Consider the following 11728-nt stretch of genomic DNA (forward strand, 5'->3'; position numbering starts at 1 on the left):
GCTGAGTCCACTGGCTCTGCACATCCTGAACGGATACTTCAAAGGATGATGCCTGTGTTAGCCACGGTTTTTTTCACAATGATGCCCATCGGTTTTCTCACGACCTTGTGCACTTAAATGTAACATGTGAAGACTTGCTACCAAATGATGGTAGTAAGATTCCCGTATTGATGGTAGATCTATCGAGAGAACGCGCAGTTTGTTTTGGCAGCTGTTCCATGTTTATATTTACGGTAGAAAAATACAGTAAATTATCAGTGTTTCCAAGTGTTAGGAAATAGGAGATCAGTGCCACCGCCCACGATGGTGGTTGTGTGGGCGTCGCACTGACTCCACGTGGATTTTGCCATGCTTAAATCCGATGTTTCGATTTTGCTCTCACAACCACAGCCTCTCATCGACCGTGTTTTCTTGCGTCTCGGGATCTGTCGCAGTATTCCCATCTGTGATATTGTGTTTTCATTCTGGCTGTGTGTTTTATTGTCTTTTTCGAATAGCAATAAAAGATTTTTGGTTACGCGTGTGTTTTCCGTCCACACTCTTGTGCAGCGTCGTCACTCGTCACCACGCTTTCACAAGCGTTATTATCGTTACTCGCAGACCAAGCTCGTCAGTAGCTCGCCATGAACGCCACACCACGCTATTTTCGCCGGCTGTACGCGGGTGACCGCGAGGTGAACCACGGGAACACGGTTCTGGTGCGTCGCGACAGCGGCCAGTGGTGGCTGGGATACGTTCAAGATATCGACGGCGATCAGTTCTTCGTCGACTTCGACTCCACCACCACCCGCGCCGAGTGGATTCACGCCAGCCGTCTCTGGCCGCATTTTCTTCTGAACGGGGCTGTTCCAGCGTGGATTGGCTCCGCCGTTCAGGTGGCCCTGTCCACGGTGGAGGGAGGGCCCCTGGTATTCCGTCGGGGCACCATCACCGGCGAAATGTGCCTCTTGTACTATATCGTCCGTCTGGATGGGGATGAGGGAAACAGTATCGCAGTGCACCGGACCCAGTTCGTGGAGCGTCTGCCGGTGGTTGAACAGGAGTCGAGCCTGTTCGCCAAATACAACGGGTTTATGTACCGAAAGTATGTCATCAATTGGGACGGGGCGTCATTACTGCGTGACGTGACCAGCCTGCCCAGGTTCCTGCTGCGCACTTGTCGGATCGCACCGGGCCAGGATGATCTGGTGTGTGATGCCAGTTGTCAGGTGGAGCGGTTCGACGGATGGGACGCCGTGAGTTACTACTGTGTCGGGACGCACGCGCACCTGAATATTATGAATGAAGTCGCGGTTGGTTGTCGTGTGTTTGTGCGAGCGGGGTCCGACACGCTGACATTCATTTGCGCAGAAATGCGCGGGGATGTGGCCGGGCGTAGTCTGTTCTGGAATGAACAGTCTCTACGGGAAGCCTGCCATCTTTATTTTGTCGAGCAACAAGGGAAGCAAGGGGGCATCATTCCCGTCATCCACGGCGTGGATGGTTTACAGCTGCAGAATGGTGAGTCTGATAAAACTGAACCATAACTGCGCTCGATTTAGCGCATACGTTGGTTAGCGTATACTCCAACTCGTTGAATTTTTATCCAAACTTTTAGTTGATGAAAAAGCCCTGTAAAACAAAAATTTCTGACGATAATTACTTTATAAATAATGCCGTCCGCACAAGTTAGACCACAGAGTCCGGAAAAAAGCGGAAAAAAGCGCAGCAAAAAATTAATGCTATTCTAGCCGGGCAAAATGCACGGTTTTTAACTTCTTTCTTAGCGTCCTAACAATTTTAAATTCATAATTTTACTGAAGATAAGCAATAAAACTTAGAGATCCGGTTATTTGTTTGACAAAACTGGTTTGTTAGAGCCGGTATGCCTTGGCCAGTGTATAAGGAGGTAGCTTTTCGCCACTGAGGTCCACAGCTGCCTTTGCACTTTGCAGTATTCTGTACGGTGCTGATTCTTGTGAGAATAATTCAAAGAAATAAAGAAAACGAAGAAAACGTGATTTTTAATTATATCTTTCAATTCTCCTAAAAAAAGATTATAACTGACAATCAATACTTGCATGGTGCGCCAGCCGTGCATTTTGCCCGGTTAGAGCAGCTTTATGCGCTGCGCTTTTTACCGGTATACTGACTCTGTGGTCAGATCTACTGTGGACGGATACAGTAATTAACCAGTTTTGCATGCCCAAAGTCAAAAAGAAATTTAACAGAATAGTTTTATGTCAGCTCAGATGATTGTCAGCTTTCAGCGGTCATTCTTCCAGTGAATTCCGAAGCTATGCGCATGACTGACCTTTTCCATCCGGTCCTGGCGGATATTCTGCTTCATTTGGACGTTACTACTCAGTTACGGACCAGCCGGTAAATCCGCTGTTTTGCTTCGCTAACAAAAAAACTATTCAGCATGGTTTCTAAACATATTTGTTGTTAATTATCACGATTTCCATATGTACGATGATAAAATAATCAGTGCGTCACGAATTCCACTAACCTGGGTGTTGATGTCAATCAGGGTGTGTTCGCTCTGGAGGGCTTTGCTGCGGGAATTCGGAGCCCACCGGCACGTTATCGTTGAAATCCCGTGGTTTTCGGCAACGACAACCAGAAACGGAGAGCTCACCACAGAACACTGCTATCTCGTCTACAAGCTCGCAACAATCCTGGAGCAGACAGTCTCCCGGGAGACACGCACGCTGGCCCTTCTGGATCAGCGGCAGAATTATGATGAATTCACGCAGCTCTTCGTGTGCTTCCCCTGGAAAATGTCGGCTGTAAAAAAGATACTACAAAGTAAAGGCATTCGCTTGCAGCGCATAATCAGCAAAAAGGGCATCGATCCGCTCATCAAGCCGGGATCCGCGTTGCTGGGCCTGTACAATCAGCAGAACGACAATAATTACGAATGCCGTGCTTTGTCGGCGCTGACGACAGTGTGCGAGGAGATCCTGCTAATCGATTACACCGCGTCCGATCCGCGCTTCCTAAAACTCCTGGTGATCTGCCTGTTTAATCACACTGGCGCGCCGTGGCCGACGAACCTAACACACGAGGGTGACTCCATCGGCCACTCGCAACCAAACGTCGCTATCCCGTTTCTGCGCTGTTCTTCCACGGAGACGGCCGTTGAACGCCGCCGACGCTTTTTAGCCGTCGTCAACGACAACTGTGTGGCCGTTAATGAGGAGGACTATGCCAAAGTCACGGCACTGCATGCTGGCTGGTTGCAGACGCTGGCTTATCCGGAGGAGTGGACCGGCATCCGCATGTTTCTTCAACTGTGAGTGCTTCCATGGTTTTTTGTATTAAACACGCTTGTGCTATACTTTCACCGAAAACGACATCAGGCACGAAAATTTCTCCCAGTTAGTCCACACAGAAAAGTAATCTTTTATAACTGCGTGGGTAAATAAGCTTAAAGGTAGCTTCTTTGAAAGGTTATTCCAGAACCAGTTAGTGCGGTAAAAGATGTTAGATGAGAAAATGTCACTTGTTCAAATAGCCGCGTGATAGGGAGCCGAAAACGCAGCAGAGCTAGTCTTGCTTGTACAGATAGCAAAAGCGTTTATTTTAGCGAAACTACCCAAGTCAACGGAGCCTGTGTTTGAGAAGAGTTCTGTGTGAATGATTAACGTGCATTTGCAGGTTTTGCCCGTTTAGCACGACTGATAGCGCAGTGTGCTGGGATGCCGTGGACCTACGGGAACTTGACGTATCGTCGCTGAATCGGTTAGCAATACACATTCTCGTTGCATGTTGCGAGGACTGAAGTCCAAGTCGTTTATGCAACGCAGCGACGTTGGCAGAAGTGCCTCGGTCTGGGAAATTACTGTCATTTGCAGTTGTTCTTTGGTTGATGAACAGAGTTTCATGAGTTAATAGTTGACTTGGGCGGCGTCCATAGCATATCTGGTCCCTAGTTATCCCAATTATTCTGAGCGTTTCTCAAGCTATTTACTGTGCATGGTACTATCATGTGTTTGCTGTCGACAGTGCTGTACTGTACACGGTTTGTTAACGGATAGAAACCTTTAAGCCTGTCCACCGAATCCGCAAATCGAAGCACTGTTTGATAAATAAAAACGACAAAAAGCTGAGAAAACAGCAGTAGCATGTTTGCGTATCGCCGCATAAACAGAACCAACAGTGAAACCGTGCATATAAAAGGCAACGCATGCCAGCAGGGGCCAGAGTCAGCATGCAGACTGCAGAAACCACCACGTAACAGTACTTCATCAACAGTAGCAAAAAGCCATCTTATTCTTGGAACGCAAAAATCGGCTGCTGAACGAACGGCGATAATAGGTGCGTCGTTAACATGGCCCTCAGTCGGCAAAGTTTCCGTCCAGAATGTGCAGGGCCAATGGATTCAGTCAACAGCGCGACATCCAGCTACCGCCCATCGGCCAGATCCAGTCCTTCCCAGCGCTGTGGATGGCCGTCAGGGCGAACACTGCTGAACCTGCGAAAAAAATTCACCATCAAAGGATAGATGAGCGAGAGAATGCTAATTTGCGTGTAAGGTGTTCCCCACAGATCAAGGAACACGCGGATTCCTGACTACTGGTAGGAACAATACAGCGTCTGCATCCAGCGGGAACGTATCCCCGTGACCTTTGCGTAAACCTCTGGACTGACAGCCGGGCAGTAGACGTGTTCCGCTCATTAGTATGAGGCTGATGCAATCCGTCACGCTGGAACCCGATCGGTTTCGAAATGGGAAAACGGTGTGAACCGCTGGCATCATGCTCGCAATCGCCTGGACTAACGCTAACTGGCACGCGCGCACCAGGATGCTGGGCAGAAAATCCACGCCACGCAACCAAAGGACCTGATAGAAAGTGGAGGCGTATTAACCGATTCCAGCACCAGAACCCGTTCAGCTTCCCAAAGAAGTTGTTTTTGTGGCCAGGCACTGGCAGTTTTTCGACAAACTGCGCTTTACTCACGATGCGGCAGTCCACTGCGTTGATGGGTGTAGGATTACTCATGCCGAACAATTCACATCACACAGTGTCCATAATCGTCACCGGGGAGAATATCGACCCATCGTCGAGAGCCACACTGCGGCATGCAGTGAAAATACGTGATAGAACATAGAAAAGCCATTTCCCGGGCGGAAGCCAAATCTCGTATTATTTGTGCATTATATCAGTGCAGTATTACGTAATACCTGTTCATGCAGTACGGCAGTCAATCGAACTCGCCACTCAGCTGCAGCTGGCAAATACTGTAGCGGATTTGTATACAGCCAAAAGGACAGACTGTCTGGCTTTGTGCTTGCGCTGACCCCAGTGTGTTCAACCCGGAACTTTTTATAGTGTTCATATGAAAAGAGATTGAGAAAAGCGGAAGTACGTAGACCGTAGTGGTTAGTTTACGGAGACATCCGGGTTCGAGCTACGATGTGTGACTTTTATTTCAAACACCAGATTAGATTTGCATAAAACCAGTTTGCTGCAACAAGACATTTTCGTTTACAGGAGTGATTTGGTGCATGATGAGAATGGAAGACGGTTCTGGTAATCAGCAGCGTAAAGACGGACACGACGAGATGAGCCATTCGGGAGTATCGGGACTGGACGGCAGCCACGCTGCACAGGGTGATGGCCATGGGGATTACACGATTCCCGACATCCTCAAGCCCATCCCAACGGGTTTGCCGTTCCCGGTTCCGGCCGGTCGTCTGCGATCACCCAAGCTCCGTATCGCAAATCCCGCCCTACCCGACACCGTGACCATTCTCGAGCACCCTCCGTCCGGTGGGCGAGTTTACCTTGTAAGGGACAACACGCATTGGCAGTAACATCACTAGCACTATATTCATAAATCTTCGAAAGTTCCCCACTGATTCAGGACAGAGCGGGAATTTATTGACATAGACTGAGCTTTTCTTTTTTATAAAGTGGTCATTTCTATGCATTGTAGGTCGGAACCATGCATAATGCAGATAAAAGTCAGGAGGACGTCGGTTTGACGATTCGGATGGTCAGGCCGGATTCGGTGGTGGCACCGTGGTGCTGGAACTGTGTTTAGGTAAAACCGCGCCTGCAGCTTATCGATAGCCATTTTAGCACAACTGCATGCACATGTATTACTTACTAAATAATAATTTAATGATATTTTATCCTAATAATAATTGTGCAGTAATATTGATCTGTTTATCATTATGATGCTATGATGTTTCAATAATAAATATTCAAAACAAGAACTTGCAACGTTGTATATTTGCGTAACTAAATTAAGAGGATGGTTATTCATTCCTAATACACAATTACCTGCATTAAAAATTTAAGAAAATATTAACAATGTTGTTATATTCACAGTAGCGTCGTTTGCCTAAATAATTGAAAAAAATGTTTTATTTCATTGCTCTGCGCAGGAGTACCCGTAAAATCAAAATTATAGTTCGCGTGGAATATTCTTGTAGAAACACAACGGATGTTAACTCGGCCGAGCGACGATGACGTCAAGTTTATACTGAGCGAAGAATGGTATTCCATGGAACTCTGGAATTTGTGCGGCCAGCGCCTTGGTTGGCTACAGACTATCCAGGGGTTTACCCTGCAAAGGTTAGTAGCATTCTACTTGAAAACGTATGGACTTTCTGTGGACATGCGGGCTGCCTACACGGAAGCCATGTCCCTCCCCGACTGCACGCTATACCTAGCTGACCGGCCGCGGAGCATCACGCGGCAGCGGATCCGTGCCGCACCGCTGCGGGAAAGACTCTGGCTGCTCCGGATGAGGATCCGGGATACGCGTACCGGTATGGAAGCTTTCTGGCAGCAGGATGCGGAGACACGTCGCGCGCTCATGGAGACAAAGAAGGAAAAATTCGCGACGGCTTGCCCCACGGTGTACCGCGTGATGGTGCAGGAGCGGGATGTCTGGTTGGCGGAGGCGCTGAAGCGGTCGGTGGCGCAGCCGCTAATGACGACCGAGGGTCCACGCGGACGTGTGGCGGTGGGGGTGGTGGGCATGTGGCATGTGGCCGGCATCCACCGGGCCTGGAACGGTCCCCGCCCGTCGTCGGACGCCCTGAGGAAGCTGGCGGAGGTGCCACCGGCGTCGAAACTGCGGGTGTGTGCGCCCGGCATTCTTGGCGTTTTGTCGCTGTATCGTAGCGGGAGATTACTCTTTAGTCGGCTGCGTGCCCTCGGGAGAAACTGGTCTCGTTGAGATTATCTTTTTATGGCTGCCCAATTCGTTGTAATAGTGATGGCGCGGTCAGGTTTACGGTGGTGGTTTCTTCACTTTCCCATAGACTTCGTATGTTTGGTTTTTTAACAGTTTTCTTTCAAGTTTCAACCCTTAGAACGTCGTGAAATCTAACTGGTTTATGCAAATCTTCAAACTATGCCTATCGAATGACAGATAAACATTAAAGTCTGGTCCGTGTGTGGCGTAGAGAAAGGATTAGAATGCTAGAAGGGAGGTAGGTATCTGTACATTACAGTGTACTACATTCTTCTGTAACTTCGAAAAAACCGGAGCTGTGAAACAATGATACTGGAAATCTGTGAATGACATGACGATGTTGTAACGTAACGGGATAAAGCCATAAATAGCGTGCAACTGCGAACCACAGTACCAATCTACATAACAGCGGGAGATTTTAGTGTGTAATAACATTGATCTCAGTTTCGGAAGCCACTTCAACGAGCGCTGCTAGAGTAGGTTTTAAACTTTTACGTTACACCGCATTATGCGATAACTATGAGTGTTTGACTGTTTAGAAGATTATCTCGACGCCGTTTGGTGACATCAAATCCCGAATACGGTTTAATCAGAAATTTGCAAGAAATATGTTCTTTCTGTATCAGCGCAGCGACTGATCAACCGTTATGTGCAACGGTACATTGTTAACTTGGACTTTCTCCTCTAGGACCGGTTCAATCCGTACTAAACTTGGGTTGCGCGTGCGCTTCAATCTGCAAAGTATCCGTCCAAAATGTGTAAGGCCAATGGACTCAGCAGCGAGATATCCAGTTGCCGCAGATCCACTCCTTCCCAGCGCAGTGGATGGCCGTCCGGCCGAACACTACTGAACCTGACGAACAATTTACCGTCGAATTGTAACGGAACGAAAAAATGATAATATTCTGAATTTTCGCGTGATACTCACAGATCAAGGAACATGCGAATGCCCGTCCACTGATCGGGATAAAGCAGCGTCTGTACCCAGCGCGCATGCACTCCCGTGACCTTTGCGTAGACCTCCGGCCCAACAACCGGACAGTGGTCGTTGACAGCGGCGATGAAGCGTCGACACTGTTCGGCTGGCGTCTCCGTGCGACAGAAGCGGAGAAACGGAATAACCACGTTGACGTGCGCACTTTCGTCCCGTCGCCTCATCTTGTGCCCGTCGTCCAGCCAGTCGTGGTCAACATGGTAGAACAATGTGGTGAGTAACGAATTACTGGCGGAGGGAATGGATGCGGTGTAGTTGATGAGTCGCAGTTCGTCGCACACGGGCATCAGCCAGGCCAGCTGCTGGCATTCAAACTGTCCGGTCGAATCATTGCGTTTGATGCTTAGAAAGCACTGCGTCCTGCTCCCCGCCACATCGCCGCCGTTCTTAACTCTTATCAGCGGCAGGCGGACGCCCTTGAGTTTCAGTATCTGTGTAATGTGGGATACTACAGTCTGCCGAAAGTTACACCGGCTCGTGTAGAGCTGGTGATGCGGACCGTCGTCTGTAAACATCATGCTGCGAGTGTTCTGCGAAATGAGGCCGTTCAGCAGCACTAGTAGTTTGTGCGCGAAACAGACATTTTCAACGGAGAATTCTCGATCGAATGGTCTTGTAGACCACAGAGGATGGACGTCGAAGACGATATCCTGGTCAGCTGCGTGCTCCTGCAGCAAGATCCTCCAAAGCGCACACACCCTGCAAAAATACCAGCACACTTTAGTCGCCCCGAGAAATAAAAAAGGAAAAACAGAAATTCGCACTGCGATAATTTGTTGACAACTTTTCTGCTAATCGACAACTTGAGGGAGAATTTGCTGGCCCTATTATTTATGTATATATTACTTAGTATTTCGGGTGGTTTTGATGGGTGATCTGAAAAGAGGTATTTACAGTAGTTGTCTTACCGGCGCGCGCATAGGTAGCGTGTGATATTGTCCAAATTATACAGAATCTGGGACACAATCGGATGGTGCAAATCCGTAATGTTAATCTCTCCCTCATCTACAAAATAAGATAACACGAATTTGCCACAATTTCTTCATAAAAGAGACTGCCAAGTTTGTACTGCAACTGGATAATAACAATACGGCTGAAATAATACATAAGATAGAAACTCTAAAATATTAACTTTAAATAAAAAACATTAATAATTCTAAATAATAATAATAATTCTAAAATAATATCAAGCTGGTGTTTATGAAAACAATGTGTTTAAAATTCACTTTTGCGTGCTCTCGCTCAGAGCAAAACCGAATTTTAATTTAACCGTAGAGCTCACTCGAATGACTAACCAACTTGAAAGGTGCTGATTCCACAACTGCTAGAGATGACCTGGCCGGCACTCCCCAATTGTCGCTCAGCGAGACAGCTTTGGCACGCTTCCTGCAGAGACTCTGTATCCCAGAACACACTGCGCCCATCGGCGGCGCCTTGCAGTTCCGCGCAGACGAACGTCACCGTATCCGTCCCCAATCTAGCAAACATCCGGCAGCTCATATCCAGCGCATACTCCCGCCGCCACCGGTGCGTCAGACACCGGAACCGAATGGTGTACGATTCCGTGAGATCGCACCGTATTAACTTACAACGGACACTGCACACAGGATCATACTTGCCCACCGCTAGGCGGCACGTGCGCAGCATATACCTGGGCAGGGCATGCGCATCACGCAGGAAAGGCGCTTGTTCGAAGTCGATAACATGCTTACGGTACACGAGTCCTTCGGATTTCTCGAAAAAGCTCGGGTCTTCGTTGGGCACCGGCAGTTTTCGGACAAAATGAGATGGATGTACGAAACAAGGACTGTCTGCGTTGACCGGACTGCGACTGTCCAGTCGCACAGCCAAGAATATGCCGCCACATACGCCCTCAATTATCCTCCCAGGACGGAAGATTAGCGGGCCATCCTCGACATCCCGCATCGCCACGTGCACGGAGGAGCCATCATATGGACGAACGTTTCCCAGGAAGTAGTGCGGCCAGATACGCCGGGAGTGAATCCATTTGGCGGCGAGGGAGCCGGCGTCGAAGTCTATGAAGAACCGATCGCCGTCAATGTCCTGCACATATCCCAGCCACCATGTGCCGTTGGTACGTCGCACCAGCACGGTGTTCCCGTAGTTTACCTCACGACAACGGGAATATAGTTGTCGAAGGTACAACGATGTGGCGTTCATGGTATCATACTGTATTGTGGAAATTCCCATCGAATCAGTTACACAAGTCGACGGTGTGTCGTAATGCATGAAACCACCGCTCTTGTCAGCAGCCGCAGGTCAAAGAATGGCGGGTAATATTAAGCTCTACTGCTGAGATTGCTTAGCTTAATATGCCGTTTTCAGTAATGGTAATCGGACCGCAAAACATAATGCACATTTTGCACAGTCACTGCTTTTATCACATTTAAATCGCAGTACCGAATGCGGCGCGCATTGAACATTTTCCGTTCCAGTCTGGTGAGCATGCACGTGCATAGCGAATACTCTGATAGTCTGAATAATGGAGTCGGATGGACCAACTCAGCGAGTCTGAGTAATGGAATGGTACTCCGGTTTCTTAAGCTTTATTGCGGTGAGAGAGACCACCCATCAGCCGGCAACCAGAACAACTCCCCATAAACTGTACGACCTTTTGCCCTACCTTGCAGCAAAATGATATTAGTGATCCGCATTTCTTATTGCGATGACCAGCGCTTCAGCTAAAGTTTGGCCAGGCACACAGCTTGCGTGCGTTAACCACTTCTTCGAATCCGACAGAGAACTAGGCCGACATATGCACTCGAATCCTTTCTCGAACAGACATTGTTGCGGCATCATATCCGTCATCCGGGAGTGGCTAATTTAGAGCTTACCGTACAGGGTGTCCATTAGCAGTCCGTTGCAAAACGTGATCATTAATTTATATTCGGCGATCACTCGAACAACCAGTGCCGAAATATCATGAACGCCACAGAGCGATACTTGCGCCAGCTGCACACTGGAACGCGGGAAGTCAACTACGGGAACACGGTGCTGGTGCAGCGCGACAACGGGCAGTGGTGGTTAGGATACGTTCAGGATATTGACGGCGACCGGTTCCTCGTCGACTTCGACTCGAGTACCGCCAAAGCCGAGTGGATTCACTCTCGCTATCTCTGGCCGCACCGGTTTCTCGGTGGGGATTTCACTGCACATGTCGGCTCCGCCGTGCACGTGGCAATGTCCTATCGAGGGATAGGACCGATGGTGTTCCGGCGGGGCACCATCACCAACAATCTCTGCCTACTCTACTACATTGTTCGCTTAGATGCTGACGAGCACAGCCGTTCGCCCGGCAGCTACATCGTGCACCAGAATCGGTTTGTCAAGCGGTTACCGGCGCCAGACACGGAGCCGAGTTTATTCCTGACCGTACGCGGTATCAAATATCGAAAATATGTCATCAAATTCGACCAGGCGTGCTTGCTGCGTGACGTGGTTAGTCTACCCAAGTTGCTGCTGCGTACATGCCGGCTCGTTATACTGGACAGCGGTGGCTTGGGAGGTGGATGTGAT

General features: G+C 48.8%; 2 protein-coding genes across 2 annotated transcripts; both read left to right on the top strand.

Annotated features, from left to right (window-relative positions):
• Nucleotides 1-401: 401 nt before the first annotated feature.
• LOC129583688 (uncharacterized) lies at nucleotides 402-4045 on the top strand. Its single transcript, XM_055475610.1, has 4 exons — nucleotides 402-1500; nucleotides 2265-2361; nucleotides 2513-3277; nucleotides 3643-4045. Exons 1-4 carry the CDS (start codon nucleotides 624-626, stop codon nucleotides 3764-3766), a joined length of 1863 nt encoding a protein of 620 aa, XP_055331585.1. The 5' UTR covers nucleotides 402-623; the 3' UTR covers nucleotides 3767-4045.
• Nucleotides 4046-5503: 1458 nt separating this feature from the next.
• LOC129583732 (traB domain-containing protein-like) lies at nucleotides 5504-7835 on the top strand. The gene is made up of 4 exons (XM_055475665.1): nucleotides 5504-5776; nucleotides 5926-5985; nucleotides 6544-7080; nucleotides 7737-7835. Exons 1-4 carry the CDS (start codon nucleotides 5504-5506, stop codon nucleotides 7833-7835), a joined length of 969 nt encoding a protein of 322 aa, XP_055331640.1.
• The last annotated feature ends 3893 nt before the right edge of the window (nucleotides 7836-11728 follow it).

This window comes from Paramacrobiotus metropolitanus, unplaced genomic scaffold, assembly GCF_019649055.1.
Source record: "Paramacrobiotus metropolitanus isolate TYO unplaced genomic scaffold, Prichtersi_v1.0 Parri_scaffold0000011, whole genome shotgun sequence".
Lineage (NCBI taxonomy): Eukaryota > Metazoa > Tardigrada > Eutardigrada > Parachela > Macrobiotidae > Paramacrobiotus > Paramacrobiotus metropolitanus.